The following is a 20,882-nucleotide window of genomic DNA, read 5'->3' on the forward strand; positions in this document are numbered from 1 at the left end:
GACAAAGTACCACATCCATTCATGATAAAGACCCTCAATAAAGTAAGTTTAGAGGGAACATACGTCAACATAATAAAGGCCATGTGTAAAAACCCACAGCTAACATCATACTCATTGGTAAAAAACTGAGAGCTTTTCCCCTAAGGTCAGGAATGAGACAAAGATGTCCACTGTCACCACTTTCATTCAATATAGTACTAGAAATCCTAGCTGCAGAAATCAACCAGAAAAGGAAAGAAAAGGCATCCAAATCGGTAAGGAAGAAGTAAAACTTTCACTATTTGCAGATGACATATTATATATAGAAAACCCTGAGGACTCCATCAAAAAACTACTAGAACTGATAAATGAATTCAATAAAATTACAAGAGACAAAGTCAATACACAGAAATTCGTTGAATTTCTGTACACTAATAAATAGCAGAAAGAGAAATTAAGAAAACAATCCTATTTACATCTGTACCAAAAATGATTTAAAAACCAAAGAATAAACTTAACCAAGGAGATGAAAGAACTGTACTCTGAAAACTATAAAACATTGATGAAAGAATTGAAGATGACACAAATAAATGGAAAGACATTCCATGCTCATGGATTGGGAGAAGAAATATTTTTTAAATGCTCATACAACCCGAAGCAATCTACAGATTTAATGCAGTCCTTATCAAAATACCAACAGTATTTTTCACAAAACTGCAACAAACAATCCTAAAATTTCTATGGAACCACAAAAGACCCTGAATAGCCAAAACAATCTTGATGAACAAAACTGGAGGTATCCAGATTTCAAGATATAATCCAAAGCTGTAGCAATCAAAACAGCATGGTGCTGTGTTGCGACCAGCGCAACAAACACCAAGATCAGGGTCCTGAGGGTAGGGGAATGTAAGAAAAAAAAAGAAGAGAAGACAGTTTGGGAACAGGAGGGTCCCCCGGGCTGATGGCCCAAGTGACTGCTTTATTGTTGCTGTACACAATCTTTTATATCAAGACTCTTATGGGTCAGGCCATTCTAAGAATAAACAGGTTTCACATAATCGCTGCCAACCAAAACATTTAGTTCTGTGTTCCTTGTGAATTTTCTAAACGGGTCACAGCAAGACCTTGTTGATAAGATTGCTAGCAAAACACAGTTCCCATGTTTGTTTCTATTTGACTCGGGTTAGAAAAAGGGGAGGTAACATTACTGCCAACACCCACAGACCACAGGCTTTAGGAATTAACTTTCTCAGCCTTGACAAGGCTTTCGTATGCCCTTGAAAATGGGGGAATAGGAGGGGGAACCAACGGGTTGGCTGAGTCAACAGGGAACCATTGCTCGACCCTGGCAACCTGGGCCCGGTGTCAGCCTGGCACCGGGGCCCGGCCTCCCACAGTGCTGGCACAGAATTAGACACATAGATCAGTGGAACAGAATAGAAAGCCCAGAAATAAACTCATGATTATATGGTCAATTAATTGATATCAAAGGATACACACACACACATACACACACACACACACACACACACACACACACACACAGTGGAATATTACTTGGCCACATAGAAGAATGAAATCTTGCTTTTTGCAACAACATGGATGGATCTGGAGAGTATAAAGCTAAGTGAAATAATTCAGTCAGAGGAAGACAAACACCATACGATTTCACTCATATGTAGAATTTAAGAAACAAAACAAAGAAAAAAAAGAGACAAACCAGTTACAGACTCTTAACTATACAGAACGCACTGATGGTTCTGAGAGAGGAGTTGAGTGGGGGGATGGGTGAAATAGGTGAAGGGGATTCAGAGTACATCTATGATGATGAACTCTGAGTAGTGTGTAGAATTGTTGAATCACTATATTGTACTCCTGAAACTAATATAGCACTGTGCATTAATGATACTGGAATTTAAAAAAATTAAAAAAAAAGTTATTTTCCCCATAAAACCACCAATGAAGTAGGAGAATAAAATAAAAGTATCTTTTTAATATGCAGTGTCTCACAAATTTTGCCTCGCATGGTGCACCCTTTCCTGTGAAGCCATTAGATGTTCTCTTCCACCAAACCAAAGAGTAAATGAAATCCAAATTTAAAAGGGGGTTGGGGGGGAATCAGCACCAGAGAGAGGCTAAAGAAATTTTCCCTTACTGATAACAAAGGAAGATTTTTGGATGAATAAATTAGTATTAGATTTTGCTGCATATAACAGGAAAAAAAGGAGGCTTAAACACATAAGGACTTATTATCTGTTATGAAAGAGCGTGGTGGCAGCAGCCTAATCAAGTATGACAGCTCTACAGATTTATCATAGACCTCCCGCCTTTTTCACATAGTAAGTACATCCTCGGGTTTGCCTCATGGCCCAATATGGTTGCTGGAATTCAGCTATCATGTTTGTATTCCAACCAGGAGAGAAGAATAGGGAACCAAATGCTTGCCTCCCGAATCGAATCCATCCTTTTAAGCAGTCTTCCTTTAAATTCCTTATAATATTTCCTTGCATATATCATTGTCCTGAGCTTTTCCTTTTAGGAAGCTAATAGATACATTTAAAAACTAAAGAATAAATACATAGCACTTTAAGCATATTATATATAGGTATGAGGATAAACATCCAAACGAACACTTGTTGTAAGCATTCCTTCTGTGAATGGGGAGTGGTGTGGAGGTGAGTAGGAACTCCTATTTGTTAAAATGAGTTTTATAGAATTATTTGACTTTTAAAAATATATAGATACATAGCCTTGATTTAGAAAATTTAAAACTGAAAGAAGAAACAGACTCCATAGGTGTTCTCAAACTAAATACACCAGCACAAACAGAAACAGTTTTTCCACTGATGGTTTGGCCCAGAAAAGAAAGAAGTTTTTCTTAAATCACAAATTACGAGATGATTTTTACTCAGACTTTTAAAGCATAAAGCCAGCTCCGAGTCTCTCCTGTAGGTTCACGTGTATAAAACCAAATCATCTGGGTCTCTAGAGCGTGTTGGCAAGCAGTAATTCTCGTAACTTCTCATGTCGCTACACCAGAAAATCTTTGTGACTGATGGCTGAAGATCTGTTTCTCGGGGCCAGAGCCTGACGCTGAGGTTAAATGTTGTCTCTGTTGTTCAAGGCAAGGGCCGACCAAGCCAGAAGTCCTGTTGATCCAGTGGCCTGGAAAGCGATCAAGTCGCCGAGTCCAGAGGCACAACAGCTTCTCCCCCAAAAGCCCCCAGTTCAGTGCCTGTGGTCCAGGTAATGTAGCTTTGCCATTTTTCTTCTTCCAAACTGACTGTTTTGATTTTCACACTGATTTATTTTTTTTAAGCAAGTAAAACGGCAATAGTAATGAAATGCTTTCAGAAAAGTTTGTCTGAACCACAGTGGCAAAGAGCCTGTGGTATTAAGAACGAGGTGATGATCCACACCATTGTTTCCATGAGAATCCCACAACCGCACCTCGCAGTGCACAGAGGGTGATGGGACCTTGAGACCTGTAGAAGAAGGAAGCACCCTTTACCCTAATTTGCTCTGGATCCCCTAAAGCCTGCCTACACATACGCAAAGTCTGTTTCAGGAAGTGGGTAATATAACCTTTATTGGGCTGAAACCTTAGCTTTTAAAAAATGTTTTAATATTTATTTCTTTTTGAGAGAGAGGGAGCGTGCAAGGGGGGCGGGGGCAGAGAGAGGGGGACAGAGGATCTAAAGCAGGCTTTGCACTGACAGCAGCGAGTCCTGTGTGGGGCTCGAACTTACGAACTGCGAGATCGTGCCCTGAGCCGAAGTCGAGCACTCAACCGACTGAGCCACCCAGACCCAAACCTGGACTAAAACCTTATTAATAATTTTTAGGTCATTATATTTTAATAATGTCATTTGTAATAATTACTTTGAAAGTCATTTGAAATATACAAATCCATGTTACAAAATATCACAGTAATTTCTAGAAGCTATGTATGTATATGTGTATATGTATGTATATATATAAACCACTTGAACATACCATTTTAACACAATTAACCTTTACCTAATATTTCAGAAAATCAAAGTACTAACTCTAGCCTATATTTACATACTGTACTTGGAAGGTTTCAAAGTGCTTTCTTGATCATTATCTTATATTCTAGTACCTTATGAGATAGATGTCAGTATATTTATTTCCCCAGAAGTACAGCAATTTGTCCAAGGTCATATGATTCATTAGACCATTTTTACTTGGAAACAACCTTAAAATCTCAGTGTTTACAATCGCAAATATTTGTCTTTTTTGTTCATGGGTATGTAGTTGATTGTGATTTGGGTGATGTGTGCTCTCCAGCCTCTAGGTTGGGCTCAGCTCTGCTTCTCACGTAGCCTCCTGGGATCAGTGACTACTTGAAGCAAACTCTTCTGCTGGGTGTCAGAAGCATAAATCACACAGCTCAGTTAAAACCACTGTGTGCATCTTACCTGCTAGCTCTCCATTGACCAAATGAGTCACATGCCAAACCCAGTAATAGTGGGAAGGGACATGTACTCCATCCATTGTGGTAGGAGGTCCTGCAAAGTTGAGGGGCAGAGGTTGTATATGTAGAATTCTATAACAGGAAGATAGTGAAAACTTAGGAACAATGATATAGTCTACCGTGTGTTGACTAGGAAATGACAGGTCTAGGCTCCTGAGTCAAAATATAGATTGTCCTTTATGCTTTAACCATTTTGAAAACACAGCGAAACCCAAAATATCCTTCTAAGAAATTTTGACGTGACAGCCACCTTAAATTCTTTTAGGAACAATCCGGAATGGAAATGTGTTAATTAATTCCTAAATTAAAAATAAACATAGATTTTGTTTATACAGTTACAGTGTTTTCTATTATAAAGCACCCTTATTCTGATTTTTTGTAGCTGCTTCTGTGTGACTATGCTACTACTTAGTTTCGCATCATAATTTATGCGATAAACTTTGAGAGTTTTGCCCAAGAACGCAGAAAGAGAAGTGAATTCTAATGTAAAGTACTACCTCTTTATAATTTTGGTCTTATCTTTCTAACATTCAAAGCTAAAACAAGGCTTTATGGTTTGAATTCAATTACATTCTCCCATCAAGAAGTATTCAATACTATTATTTCAGCAAATGCCTATGAAATAATTTTGCACAAGCTGCCATAAGGATACGGAAGGATGCCTGGATGTTTGTGCAGGGGCTCAGACCACAACTCTTCCCTCTGCACCTTTGAATAATCTCCAGGTCATGAGTTCAAGCCCCACATTGGGTGTAGAGCTTGAAAAACAATAATAAAAGCTACTTATTTTAGAAAATGTAATTACAGCAATAATAACAGCAGAACTTACATAATGCTTGCCCCGGTGCTGGACTATAGATGTGTGTTTGTGTATATGTTCACACAGACATACGTATACTACATATATATGCATATGCGTATGTTTGTATATATACATATATATTCTAATTTATTCCTCACAATGACAATGTGGCCAGTGGTGGTATTATTGCCATTTTAAAAATAAGGAAGCTGAGGCCAGAGGAGCCAAGTAATTTGACCATGATCTTCAGGTTCCAGAGTCTGCTCTCTTAACTGCTATGCCATGACCATATTGTCCATGTTTACTCGGGTCAGTCCCTAGGAAAGGAGACACCAGCTATTTTACTGTGGTCAAGCCTATTATTTCCCTGGCTTCTTCCACTGTTTTGGAAGTAAGTTTAGAATTATTGATTAAAGCTTTCCTTTTTTCAGAAGAAAACTCAGCCATCTCGTGGGGTGGTAAAAGTGTCTCAGCAGGATCTGTTCTTTGACTATCAAAGACCAGTACAGGCGGCAACATAAAAACCACAGACTTGTAAGAGTGAACCCACTGGGATGCATGGATCTATGGAAATCAATAACTTAGAAAGCACTCACGTGAATATATTTCTTAAAAGGGTGCTGACTAGTCAGTGACACTGTGTGCTTCCTTCCGGGTAAAAGGAAAATTCTGAGATGCCAAAGCATTCCTGCTCTGTTTAATTGCCCTCATGATTTTCCCCTCAAGGCTTATTAGAAGAAGACAACCAGTGGATGACCCAGATCAATAGACTCCAGAAATTAATTGATCGACTGGAAAAGAAGGTGGGTGCTTCCTTTTCTTTCTTCTCCCTCTCACTTTTCAGTGACCCGTTTTCCTCATTGTATTAATATATCCATGGCTGCCCCATGGATAGAATAATAGCCAGGAGCACTGTGATGCTACAAATGACTACTTGGTAGTTATCTGGGCCTTTCTTTTTTTTAATGTTTATTTATTCTTGAGAGAGAGAGAGAGAGCGCACGCGAGTGGGGGAGGGTCAGAGAGAGAGAGAGGGAGACACAGAATCCGAAGCAGGCTCCAGGCTCCAGGCTCCAGGCTCCGAGCTGTCAGCACAGAGCCCGACGCGGGGCTCAAACTCACAAACTGTAAGATCATGGCCTGAGCCAAAGTCGGACACTTAACCGACTGAGCCACCCAGGCACCCCTGAGCCTTTCTGTTAAAGCAAATAGAGAAGCTCACATTAATTCTTAGGCCACCCATGCCTACCCCTAGTTATATGTGCAATATGTGGAGTTGCAAGTTAAATAAATGCATTGCCTGACTGCATTGCCTGACTCTTGAGTTATCACTGCCGAAGGTAGCAGGGTGCTTGAACAATGCATGTGGCAGCTCTTAGGGATGACCTGGCTGATGTCTCGGGAATGTTTCAAAGTGACTCAGGGAAATGGTTGCATGATATACTAAAAGATGAAATTGCACTCTCAACCTCTAGAAAGTAGCTTCTTAACTGATGAGGGGGAGAACATCTTGATTAACAGTCCCAGAGCACTATATTGAAGGGAGAAGAGAGAATTCCCTGAAAGTAAAAAGTATTGTCACTAAAATTGGAATAAATGCTTGTCTGATAACAAACTAGTGAACAAACAAACCTGTGCTATGGAGCAGTAAAATTTTAGTAAAAAGAGAGCAGCTAGAGAGGATATTCAGGTAAGGGTGATAGCATGAGTAAAGCTTAAATAGACCAGCTTAGTTAGTCTTTCATTTGGGGAAATGATAACAAATAAGATTGTGCGGATGGATGGGGCCATATTATGGATGGCATTAAATAATAGAGAAAGGGATTTGGGCTTGGCCTTGGAGACAACAGGAAGCATTTATCATTTTTCAACAGGTAAGTGATATGACCAAAGAGATCTCTTAGATAGAAAATTGGACAGCAAGCATACAAACTGGATTTAAACAGATTTAAACAGGAACATTCAAAGAGCCACCGAAGCCATCTCAAGCAGTGATATTAAAGAGCAGGTTCTAGATCTGAGCCTGCTGGGATTAGGTATGGAAAGAGACGGACCTGTATTGTATGACTGAAAAGAAAATGGCAGAGTGAAAGACTTACAGTGAAATTAACAGGACCCCTGAGTGGGTATGATGGGTAAAGGACAGGAGTATCTCAAAGAGGAGTCTGAGGATTTGAGCCTGAGTGTCTCGCTCAATTGTACCACTAACAGAAATGGAGAGACAAGTGAGAGATCGTGAGGTGAGGTGAGGTGAGGTGAACCGGCTTATTAGATGTGTTAATTTCAAGACCCAATAGGACACTTAGGCAGAAATGTCCAGGTAGATGTTAGTAGGTAACAAGTCAGGCCAATGGTTTAAGATCTTAAGAACTGTCTCCACAGAGATGAAACTTCCGAGTCCAGAGGTTGAGTAAGACCTCTGAAAATGAGGTTCTGTACAAGTAATCAAGTCCAGGAGAAGTGACTTTGGAGAATGCCAGCCCCTCTGGCACCATGTCACCGTTTGTCACGTTTACGTTGGCCATTTACTGGGCAAAAAACCTAAACTTACAGTTGGCAGCAGTTCAGCATTCCTCCTTCCTAATTTTATTAATTGATATGTGAGCCGAGACTAAAAATATTCACGAGACAAATGGCGGCTATGAAAATTAGTTTTCCAATCATGGAAGGGCTGGAAATCCATGACCTCTATTTGGAAAACAGACCTTGTTAAAACATAAAGAGTCTATTGTTACATAAATTTAGATTCATTTAAAGAACACAAATACCTCCTTTTCAAATGGCTTTGAGGTGCTTGGCAAACCTGTCTTTATTTGGTGTCTTAACTTTATATAGCTATTTTTAAAGGAATAGCTCAAACTTAGGTCATGCCTTTTTTCCAACTTTAAATCAAAGTATTATCACATCTCTTTCTTCCCTAGACTTTTTCTTCCTCCCTTTCCATGAAAGGGTTTCATTTTGAGGACAATGTCTGAGAGATTTGCTGAAAGTATGATGTGATGGTCTTCAGCATTGGGTTCCAGCGGCGTGGGGCTCAGCAGGATCTGTCTTAATGAATGGAGAGGCAGTGCAAGTTCCGTTTGCTTCTACAACTTATTCTGTACTGCGAATTAGGCTTTTAGAGGAACAACTACCCGATTGCCAAACAGTAGCTAAGTGCATGTCATTTCACAGCTGACTCTCTCGTCTCCTGCAGTTTTGGGCACTAGGTTTGATCTCCCCGTTAAGAGGAAGTGTACCTGCAGTGGAACAGGTGTTCTCTTTTCTCTCCACTTAGTGTGATAGATCCTTCCTGCACTGGAAACCAGGCCCAATACCATTCACATGAGGGGGAAAAATAATACTTGAAATCTCTAAAAATCCCTTCAGGCGTTCTATCTTTCCATTTCAGCCTCTATGAGGATTTATGGGGATATATTGAGATTATGTTTGCTATTTTGCTCCCACTCTGCAGAAACATCTTTATGTTAAATAACAGCAACAAAACCTGTTTGATCTTCATGAAACCCTAAGTGTATCACCAGATCACAGGGCATCCTCTTTGAAGGGGTACAACTAAGGATGTTGCGTTCATACGACTTCATTTAAGCTGTTGTTATCTTAGATCAAAGAAAGTAGACGTGAAAAGTGTACCTGAGTTGGTGTTAGGGAAAAAGTGGGCAAGGAGACCATTGTTCCAGTTTCTGTCTTTAAGATTCACTTCACATCCATATGCATTGCGTCACTTCGCCTTCACAGAAAAGCTATGATTTAAATGGGGCGTTCATTAGGCCATTCATTTATTCAACGAATGCTTGTTAAGCATCTACTTTATGCCAGGTATTATTCTGGCAGTGGAAATGCAGCAGTGATCCAAACAGGTAAGGTCCTTCATCCAACACAGATCAAAATCAGTAAACAAATAAATGAAACAAGATAATTTCAGAGAGGGAAAAGTACTCTGAGGACAAACTAAGGCAATATGGTGGAGATGAGGGGTTGGATACTTAAGTGGGTGATCCGGGAAGGTGGCTCTAAGGCAGTGACATTTGAGTTGAGGTATGAGAAAGGAAAAGGAGCCAGCTAGATGGTGCCCTAGGAATAGAGAATTTAAGGCAGAGGAAACACTAAAAGTGAACCCTAGATAAGTCAAGTAACTTGTTTAAGGTTTTACTGCAAGAGAATAGCATAGCTAAAGCAACATAGCCCTGGTTTTAACAGGCTTATGTTATTTCAGACCGTCTGGATTTATACCGATTTCAAGGGATTTCTTTATCTATCTGAAGGAATTATTGTGCATAATCCTCACCACCAATGCGAGGTGATATATTCTTAGAATGAAGTCCTCCGAGATTACATGCTTGGTTTCACTGGAGACGTTAGCATCATCCACTGATCACGGTAGAAAATTCTAGGATCTTTTTAGTAGCCCTTCATTTTTAGAAAATATCAATAGTGTTTTCATTTGCTTTTGAGTTCATGTTTTAGTAAAGTAAAATTATCACTAGAGTGTAAATGTATTGTGGCCGTTATGCTAATGTCCATCATGATCTCCCAGGAAAAGTGGTGATCAGTACTAACAGCAAAAGAAATCAGCCTACTCGTTTTGTTTTGTTTTTGTTTTTGTTTTTTTTTTACTGTTCTACCCTTTCCCAGTTTTCATGAATCTCCTTTCTCTTTTGTTCTCTTTTAATATCATCAGTAAACTTAAAGTAATAACAAATTGAACACACTGAAATGGCTCTTTACCATTGATAAATGGGTAAAAGAGTCTTTATTGGAAAAGCTTCATTTTTAAAATCAGAATGATTCCATATCCTTTCAGATAATGAGCTGCTTTTGGCACAATATCAGCCACAAAAGAGTTACCATTCAAGTATATGATGTTTCCTCTAATTTCTGGTCCCTGCCTTCCCCATTTCTTTCTTTAAAGGATCTCAAACTTGAACCACGGGAAGAAGAAGTTATTGAAGGGAATACTAAATCTGTAAGTACTTTTTTTCTTTCTAGGTCAAAGTGTTAGAAATATGTACTTGGCAAATATTTGAAGGAAAAAAAATTCTTCAAAATTGGCTACTATCTCAGTGAAATTTTGAAAAAGGAATACATAGGCATGTTTTATTTTGCACGGCTCTGTAGTAGTTTCTAAATTGTGATTTGTGAAAACCTAACAATGCCTACTTTGCAGGGGTTTTATGTAAGTATGTAGCATGTTATGTGTGTAAAATGAGAATTTTATGCACATATCAGTCAATGAGTTATTGAATAATTGAATGAATATGACCGGCAGAGAAGGGCAACATCCAAATTATGTCATAAACATTTTATAACCCCTGTAAGCCTGAGTGCCACGCCTGAGCTGAAACTTGATGCTATTTAGTATTATGTTACCCAGGGCCAGGCACATTGCAAGTGCTCAGAAATCATTTTTCAAAAACAAAGTTGACACTTAGAGAAAAAAGGAACATTTACATCCATAGGGAAAAGATGTCCATCAGCAGGGGTGGCAATTTATGGAAATCGAAAGAAAATGGATAAAGTGATGTTAACAGGCACTGAGACCCAACAAAAAGAAATTTGTGATTACGTAATTAAAAAGCAACACATATATATGATTTGTTATTTTACTTTATTTTGAGGCACATATTTATAGCACGTTCTGTTTGGAAAAAGTGGATCATTACATTTTCATTTAGTGAAAATTTAAATTTTAAAATCTGGGCAACCCACAGAAAATCACTTTTTTCTTAATAACTATATTGTATACTATACAGGTCTTAGAGGATCAATTGCATTTACGTGTGAAAAAGATAGGAAATACCCTTCATCTCTATACCAGGCACTTATTCCACAGGCACTGCCTATGTGATAAAAGGTGAGGTTCACCTGTCCATCGGCTCCTACCCATCTGTCCAAACTCACAGCACAAAGGGAGTCTTCAAAGGGGGAGCTTTGGAGGGTTCTCAGAAAAGCTTAATAACGACTATTATGATTAGAATCCTATAGATATGGACACTTTCCCCAAAGATAACCCATAGTCCGCTACATGTTCAGTGCTTCTATTCCTCCAAAGACAGGGGTGTGGTCTGTGTTAATTCCTCAGGCACCCAGAATTCTAAAGGGGTACATTTTGGTGGGAAGCTGAGAAAGAGAAGGCCGCCAAGCGCGCATACTGGGAATGCTATTGCTAGAAGTCCCTTAGGGACAGGATTGTGACCTTGCAATCTTTGTATCTCTATCGTCAATTAGATTTGCATGTAGAGAACACTACACTCTAGTCCAGAAAACCGAACATAACATTTCTAATGTTGAGAGAGACCATTGTCTACTCTTATATAATTTCCTGATGTGACACTATTCTCTCGCGCTAGCTATGTGGGAGAGAAATCGTCTAAGGATTGTTTATTAAAGGTGACAGACTGTTCCATTCTCGGGTCCCTGACAGAAGAGAGGCCAACGTCAATTTTGAGAGATTCGTCAACCCACACAGCATTACTAATTCAATAGTACATAAAAGTACTTACAAGAACAAAACAGGACTGGGCAAGTTGGCTCAGCAGTCAATATTGTTTAAAAGCAGGAAAGGATATTCCTTAACTATTTTCAACCACCTGTAAAAGTAAGTAGCTGTGCTCTTTGGGAATACACATACAGTAATGATTTGAGCAAGTTTTTTTTTTTTTTTTCAGAGCTGCCAGTAAGGTATTTGTCCTTAAAAGTTGTAGTTGATACTTAGTGACAGTGACGCATCACTGTCGACTCCTACGAAACCTTCTATATTCAGAATGACCGTAACAAATCTTCACTGTGCACAGCTGGCACTCATCATTCCACGCTCTTCCATGTTCAGTGATTTATCTTGGTGACCCAAACCAGTAGACGTCATTGACTAGGGAGGTAGCTTGCCTTTTCCATTGGTGAATACATGAGAACTTTGAAAAATAAATTGCCCATCAGAAACCAGAGAATAAACTTTTTATGATATACTTTATTTTTTAAGTGTATTTATTTACTTTTGAGAGAGAGAGAATCCCAGGCAGGCTCTATGCTGTCAGGACAGAACCCAGTGCAGGGCTCGAACTCACAAACCACGATATCACAACCTGAGCCGAAATCAGGAGTCGAACGCTTACCCGACTGAGCCATCCAGGTGCCCCATGATATACTTAATTTTTTTAAAGCTAATCTTTAGTGAGCCTTTACTATGTGCCAAGTGTTATCCCAAACACACACTTCTGTAATTCACTTCATCCATCATTATGAGTTGGCACCATCATTAACCCCATTTTGCAGGTGGAGAGTCAAGGTGTGGAAGGATTTAAGCCTCCTAGCTGGACCCCAGCAGTTCTCCGCCAGACCTGCACCTGCCCTGACACTGCAACAGTCCGACTCTAGTGTTTGGTGCATTTCTGGGCACTAAAGTGGAGCTGTTCTTTGCCAGTGAGATTGGGAGCTGACAGATGACTCCTTTTCCTGAGATTTCCTGCCATGAGAGCAGAGCAGTAGTATCTGGTAGGCTTATTTAAGCACACAGCAAGAGTCCTGAAACCAACTAGCTGCCACATCTAGTTTTCTGGGACGTGAGCCATTACATAATGATGAGTCTAGGATGTGATTTCTTTCTTTTTTTTTTAAGGTCCTTTGTTTTTCCTCAGTGAGAAGTAACATCTATTGAGTATCTATCCTGGGCAAGATTTTTACATAATTCGATTTAATCCTCCCCAAAGCTATGATACCAAAGTACCACGGCTCCGATTTCATTTGGTGATTTCGGATGAAAAAATGGAGCCACTGGTTCAAGGCCACATAGCTAGTCAAAGTGAAGCCAAGCTTTTTTAAATGTGTACTCTCCGCTCTTAAAGAGGAAAGGAACGAGGACAAGGTGATGGAGGTAGATGAAAAACAATGAGGCAGGGCTCTAGAGTTTTCAGGACCACCTCATACCCTTCATATCCTTTCCTGGAGTGAATAGTGCGTGAATAAAATTTATTAAAGAGCTTTTAAGAATAGTCCATGGCAGGGGCGCCTGGGTGGCTCAGTCAGTTGAGCATCCGGCTTCGGCTCAGGTGATGATCTCATGGTTTGTGAGTTTGAGCCCCGCGTCGGGCTCTGTGCTGACAGCTCGGAGCCTGGAGCCTGCTTTGGATTCTGTGCCTCCCTCTCTCTCTGCTCCTCCCCCACTCATGCTCTGTCTCTCTCTCTCTCTCTCTCTCTCTCTCTCTCTCTCTCAAAAATAAATAAAACATTAAAAAAAATTAAAGAATAGTCAATGACCAAAAACAAAAGCAACCTCTTGCTTGTTTGTTGTATGAAGAACTTGGTCACCAGTTATATGCCAGGCACTGGGGGAGAGTCTGGAGATGAAAAAGTGAATATTCCAGGCTACAGGACAGACCAGAAGGAGCTGCAGTGATTAAACAAAGGTCTACAATACACTGCGATGAAGGTTATTATAGGAAAGTATAGATTTGCACAGTGATGGAACACAACTTAGGAGGCCCGGGAATGCTTCCAGAATGACATAGTATTCAAAATGAAATCAAAAAGAGTAAGGAGCTTTTAAAAATATTTACTTCTCCCTTACAACATTGAATTGTTCAAACATCACACCAAAAGAACAACACGAAGGTGCTATGTAGGAATATTAAAATGTTCCAAGTGGTTTACAACCATCATGTGACAGAGATAGCAAGTTTTGGAATTCATAATTTTACTCTTGCCATAATGAAAAAGGAAATGTACATCAGAGATAAACCCAGATCTAAACTCCAAGACTATGACTTTATGACTCATGGAAAATTTGGGGGTAACTTATTGTCTTCTAGCTGTCAAGTGCCAAGCAGGGAGTATGAATCATTGAAAGGTCATTATGATTTTTGAAGGGAATCCAGCCAGCTCACATATCCTAGATCTGGGCAGGAGTACTGATCCACCCAAATCCTTTCTGCTTGAGGCCATTGTATGCCTCGCATGGCACTTCTTATCAAACAATTACTGGGGAAAGATGTCAATTCCCTAGATACTTTCTATATTCAAAAAGTTCTTTTTGGATTCAATATAATTTTTAACAAGGTCTTATCACGTTCTGGCACTTTTCAAAAGCTCTAACTTTTCTTGAGTACATTATTGTTGTTTATACCAGAATAGCTTATACAATAGGAGTTTACAAATCTAGCATCTTTTTCTGCCTTTCTCCCCTCATGAAGCCTGTGAATATTTTGTGAAGTAAATGAATCCTGTCATACAATATCATATGGATTGGGGCTTATTGCCAACTAATATGCCAGGGACTATTAGAACATAGTGTTGCTTTGCTATAGCTATTATGAGATTGAACAAGAGCGCACAAGAAGGTCTGTTACATTTCTGAAAACATGCTTGGAACACAGCTATGTAGTAATAGAGCTAGAAAACATGAACCAAATTAGTTGCATTGAAAATATTTCTGTCTCCAGAGATTTAAAAAGCTGAAATTCCTTGAAATAAAAAATCCAAAGGGCGCCTGGGTGGCTCAGTCGGTAACGCATCTGACTCTTGGTTTCAGCTCAGGTCATGATCTCGCGATTCGCGAGTTCAAGCCCCACACTGGGCTCCATGCTGACAGTGCAGAGTCTGCTTGGGATTCTCTCTCACACCCTCTCTCTCTGCCCCTCCTGTGCTCTCTCTCTCAAAATAAATAAATAAACTTTTTTTTTTTTAAAAATCCAAGAAATCAAAGGTAGATGCGACTAACCTAACGTGACTAGCAAGTACCGTTCTGTAAATATTCCGTCATAATTCCATCATAACAAAATCCCTATAAAGTAAATAATAAAGGCAACACTACGCCTTCTAAAGCAGAGAAACAAAAATGCTCTGGGCTGGCTGTTCACACCAGATTTCAGTGAGGATCTCAGACTGTATATTTGGCATAAGTGACATACAGAAATATCATTAAGGTATCAGGGCACCTTCTCTACCTCTCCCATGCTCCCACATCCTACAACTTGACCTGGCCAGCCTAGAAAAGGTAAGGATTTTCTTTGGAGCTCAGAAGGTCTATTTTAAATTACCCAAGGAGATTCAGAAAGCTTCTCTTGTCACAGTAGTCCTAACACGTAGACAGATTATCTGGACCTCGTAAGTTGTTTTCTTTGTGTAAACATCTGAGGAAAGGAGGGAAAAGGTATGCCTTGTTTGGGTTGCAAAGTAAATTTATTTTCCAAATCATATTCACATCCATCTATGTAAGTGAGTGAATCACTTAGCTACTGCTGTGTAACAAACCGCCCAAAATGAAGTGTTTTAAACCACAATTCTAGAGGCAGGCAATTTAAAGTGGGATCAGGCGGATGGTTCTTCTGGTGTCAGCTGGCCTCCTTAGGGCATCTGCAGCCAACTGCATGCCAGCTTTGCTGATCTTGGTGGGACTTCCTTATATGTCCGGGGACTCAGCTGGGATGAATCCACTGACCCAGCTCTGTTCTCTGTGGTCTTTAATTCACCAGCACACAGGTCGACAAAACTACAGTGCGCTGCCTATTTTTACCTATAAAGTATTATTGGAACACAGCCACACCCATTTGTTTGTAGTCTGTGGCTGCTCTCACACTAAAACAGATGGAGGAATGTGACAGGAACCTTAGGGCCCACAAAGTCTAAAATATTTATTATCTGTCCCTTCACATAAAAAGTTTTCTGACCCCTGCTCTCGCAGGGCTTGTTCACATGACAATTTCAGGTATCGGAGAGAAAGTGTGAAAACTCACGAGGGGTCTGGAGGCCTAACCATGAAACTGGCACCCTCTTATTTCTGCCATGTTCTGTTGGCCAAAGCAAGTTTATAAGGCTGGCCCAGATCCAAGGGAAGGAGAAGTAGAATCCATGTTTTCATAGAAGCAGCTGAAAAGTCACATTTCAAAGGACATGCATTGCTCATGGTTCTGCTCATGGTTACAAATTAGATCACATAAGAGTTGCCTTCAGACTAAAAGGAGTATGGTGGAATAGGTAGATATAAATTTATATCTCTCATTAGAAAATCCATGAGAATCGTCTGAGTCATTGTTGATCACAAATACATGATCGAGAAATTCCTACAGATTTGTGTCAAAAGAACGTGTCCACAATGATTTTGGCAGAGAGATTAACTTAAACTCTTAGTTACTGATATTAAAAACAGGTCCTGTGAGAGTCGTACAGGGGGCTGATTGTTCATTACACAATCTGAGGAGATAGTTATAGGCTTGTATCTACCTATCCTTGATCTCTGACCCTTAAAGGGAAATAAAACAAAGCTTAGTTAAAATTACTGAACTCATTAGGTAACTGGGCTATGAAAACAAATAGACCCAAATGGAGAGTGATTCCAATATAATGAAAGTTTTTTCCTTGCCCAATAATCAGTTCACACAATGATTCAGGGACACGGGCGGCTCCTCTCAAGTGTGGCTCTGCCATTCCCAAGACAGGTCATTCTATCAACAGAAAAGGGGAAGAGAATGTGGGAGGGGCTGACCTCCTTCTTGAACATCTTGTCCCAAAAGCAATACACAGCACTCCTGCTCATATTGTATTGGTGAAAACTTATCAGTTGGTTACACCTAACTGCAAAGGATGATGCAACACGTGCTCTAACTGTACCTAGAAAGAAGAGGAAATGGATTTTGGTGAATAGCTTGGAGTCTTTGCCACAGTGAGCCTTCCTGTCATTAAATATTCATTCTTTTCACATATATAGAACACGCCCAGAGTCTTCTCCATTACTGCTTCTGGCTCAAAGTCTAGGATCTCTGCATGATGATCAGTCCTCTCTGTAAGATCAAGATGTAGACCCTTGCGGTCCAATATACTTATGAACCAAGAAGTAAGCTATCTCCCCTCACCACTCCCCCCAAACACAGAGATAAAATATACAATGATAAAACCGGGCCAGGAGAAATGTCATAAAAAGTGCAATTCAGGAAAGGCATGAGTAGGAAGCATACGGCGTTCACTGGTTCGTTGCAACAGTGAATTCATGCTGGGAAGGTATTTGTCAGGGAAGGAAGTTCTGTGATGGGACACTGGATCTCCATTCTGGGAGGAACCCCCTTGTCCATTGTTCTTCTTTTGAGAGTTTCTTCTCGTTTCATCAGCCTCTGTGACCACATCAAAAACAGCTCACTGGAGAGTACTGTACTCTGTAGGAGTTACGCGGTATTGATAGCTTGTGTCCCGCTCGTGTGCGTTTGGGTGCCCAAATATTACTTTAAGGCTCACTCAGAGGATTTTTGAGACTAGAATCAAGATTTATTTGACAGTACAGTTCTGTCAAAAATTTAATAGACTTCTGGTCAGTTTACATATCGTCAGTTTCATGTGCTAGTATCGATACCTTAAGTTATTCTACACACGTTGTTTTCAAACCTTGTTGATTTCTTTACTAAACCTTATAAAGGCAAGGATTCTATCTTGATTCGTCACTGTATGCCCAGAATCCAGCACCCAGCATTTGCCTGCAGGAAAACAAAGTAGGAACAATTATTGAATACATAAAGTGCCTAACATCATACCTATTAGATACCATCATACCTAATAGATACCATAATATCTATTGGTATTACGGTCTTCGACAATGGTAGCTATTAACAATGAAGCAAGAAACTCATCGGACAGGAGACAGCAAGCTGGGTGCTTAATTCTGGCTCTGCTGCTACACAGTGCAAGTTATTTTCCTCATATTCTGAATCATCCTTACATTCTTGCTGTTGTTTTGCACTTAAATTTTTTTTTTTAATTTCAGAGCACCCACGTAGGGGAGGGGGCAGGGGGAGAGAGAGAGAATCTTAAGTAGGCTTGATCCCACGACCCTGGGATCATGACCTGAGCCGAAATCAAGAGTTGGATGCTCAACCAAGTGAGCCACCCAGGAGCCCCTGTTTTGCACTTTTGTAACTCACTCCCAATCCTTTTTTTTTTTTTTTTTTTTTTTTTTGCACTTCTGTGATTCATTCCCAACCCTTGATGATGGAAGAAAGGCTTTATCCTGAGATCAAAATGCCATGAGAAGCTCACAGGCAGAACTGTAGGAAAGTCTTCAAAACTACAGGTGCTATAAAGGTGATAGGATTTGTTACAAGAAGCAATTGGCATCCAGCCCAGTGTGATCCGTTAAACACAGTCTCCATCTGATGCCATGAGATTTTGAGCAGGGCCTATGGCATATCTTAGGTGGTTAATGTTTGAGAACCCTGTGACGGTTCATGTACCTTTGGAAATGCAACTTTGAGCGCACGTTTCTTGAAATTTGGTTGTTTGTAATGATGTGCGAAACATGTCTATTATCACAAAATACTTACGGTGAAGGTGGAGCCGTCTGGTGTGTGGGGTAGGACCACTCTTTAAAAATGACTACAGGCCGGTGATCCCAGCCCTGGCTGCACATTACAGTCACCTGGGGAGGTTTTTGTAAATACCAGTGCTTGGATCTCACGTCCAGAGATTCTGATAGAAGTGCAATTTTAAAACCTCCCCAGCGCTTCAAATTGAGAACCACTGCTTTTAAAAGGGAAGTATGTCATTGGGAAGACATTCTCTTTGCACCTGCTTCGAGAGGCAAGAAGAATGTCCTGCCTGCATTACGGCTTTTATACAGTGTTGTTGCCTTGGATCGGTCAGGGTCTTCCTGTTGGTCGTATTTTCAGATGAGAATTGTTTGCCTTGTGAGGAGGGCTGGGCTGGGCTGCAGGGGGTCAGCTTCAGCAAGGCTCCAGAGCAGTGACACTTGCCTCTTCCTCCGCAGCACATCATGCTTGTGCAGCGTCAGATGTCTGTGATAGAGGAGGACCTGGAAGAATTCCAGCTTGCTCTGAAACACTATGTAGAGAGTGCTTCTTCCCAAAGCGGCTGTTTGCGGTAAGTGCTCCCTCGCGTGCAGGATGAAGGTGGGGCCGGCAGAAAGGCATTTGAGAATCTCCTTGTGTTTCTGTTGATTATTCCAGCCTTCCGGGTGATGCATTTTAGCAGACTTTAGCTGGATGTTGCTCTTTTATTCTTGGGCTCTGTGTGGATTTTGATCACTGGGGGCACCAAGGGAGATACAACGGAGAGAACGATTTGAAATGGAGAATTTTGCATAGACTGAAATCTCCCCTTTTGCCTCCAGGCAGGCCCACGCTGATTTAAAATCACCTCTGGTAGATGAGGCCCCAAGTCCAGTACATCTAGCTCTGATTGCTCCCTTGGCAACATGCCCCATATCCTAATAATCATTTCAGCCATTATGAAACTGCACAATATCTGAAGTCTTGATTACAGGTCATTAAAAAAAAAAAAAAAAAAAAAAAAAAAAAACCTCTTTCCATAGCCGCCCCAGCTCAGGCTTCAATTATCTTAGGCTACTAAAATTTATGATCTATTCCTCATTTTCAGTTTCTCTACTCCAAGTGGTCCAACAAACAGTTACTAGAAAAATGTTTCCAGAAACAGTTATTATAAACTGTTCCCTTAATCAGGAACTGCAGTAACTCTCTGAGTGTCTTAACCAAGGGCTAGCTGTTTCTCTGGCGCTGTGTTTGTCCGACTCGAGAATCCATAGCACTGCTACCATTGTCTCTCCCTCACCGGAGCTTGCCCAGCTGCCCACTGCCTTTCCAGCATAATCCGTGCCTCTGGCCCGGCCATTCTCCCTCCCAGAAATGCATGGCCAGCTGGTAGGTCTTGGCCAAGCCCACATTCTGCCTGAGTCCAAAGCCCAACCCCAGACTCATCTGCTTCTGGAAAACGACCACAACCAGAACACCCCTGCCTTGGGAGCTGGTTTAAACTGCATTTCATAATGCTTTTCAAGTATTCCTTCGGTAAAGCTCTTAAATGCATGTGTGCATACATGTGTATTACACACACACATAGAAACTCATACTTTATGTCTCTGAGTACTTCGGTGTTACTCCCAGTAATTCTGTTTTATTCATGCTCCAACAGAATACCTCCCCAATTAAGAAGTCTGGCCCTGGAGTTAAAATTGGGATCGTATTTGTTTTGTGATTTAGGGAAAGATCCTTATTGGCTCTAAGCTTCCGTTCCTCATCTCGAACTTCCTAAGGTGATTGTGAGGGATTAACTGAGTGCTCGGCCCAGAGAGGCCCAGAGACCATGAGCTGGGGTTGCTATCGCTTCCTCATCTGGCTGGCTGACCTCTGACCCACTCTCTGGCATTTAAGGGGACTTGCTCAGCGCTGTTTAGGGCAGACGCTCACCATCTTCCAGTCATGCCATTGTAAGAGAAACACAGGAGATGCTGAGCTTGCTTTGTTGTTATTGTCGTCGTTCTACTTCACACCAAACTCAGAAGGGCTCACATTGAAACCATTGTAGTCCTTTTAGTTCAGTGACTTAGGGATTTGCCAAACTGGGAGTCTATATAGCTTTAAAAGCCTACTCACATAAAACTGGAAGTGACTGCTTGGAAAATGCAAAAAGAGTGTGGTGTGTGTGTGTGTGTGTGTGTGTGTGTGCGCGCGCGCGCCATGTGTGTGCGTATGTGCACCTGTACACCATCCACTACAGAAAGTAGAGCACGGTACTTGCCAAAGAAATGGGAACATAGAGCAGATCAAGTCTGGTTTGGTTATCACAATCTCCAGGGATGGTTTAGCCTTCTTG

General features: G+C 40.7%; 1 protein-coding gene across 1 annotated transcript in view; it reads left to right on the forward strand.

The window, feature by feature from the left end:
• The window catches only part of NECAB1 (N-terminal EF-hand calcium binding protein 1), a 194,173-nt gene that overhangs the window by 154,268 nt on the left and 19,023 nt on the right, over window positions 1–20,882 (forward strand). The window contains exons 7-10 of the mRNA XM_053896109.1: window positions 3,104–3,225; window positions 6,006–6,082; window positions 10,192–10,245; window positions 19,021–19,133. Of these exons, the coding sequence (XP_053752084.1) occupies window positions 3,104–3,225; window positions 6,006–6,082; window positions 10,192–10,245; window positions 19,021–19,133 (366 nt within the window). The remainder of the gene's footprint in view (window positions 1–3,103; window positions 3,226–6,005; window positions 6,083–10,191; window positions 10,246–19,020; window positions 19,134–20,882) is intronic.

This window comes from Panthera pardus, unplaced genomic scaffold (assembly GCF_024362965.1).
Source record: "Panthera pardus isolate Hobbes unplaced genomic scaffold, ASM2436296v1 HiC_scaffold_7, whole genome shotgun sequence".
Classification (NCBI taxonomy): Eukaryota; Metazoa; Chordata; class Mammalia; order Carnivora; family Felidae; genus Panthera; species Panthera pardus.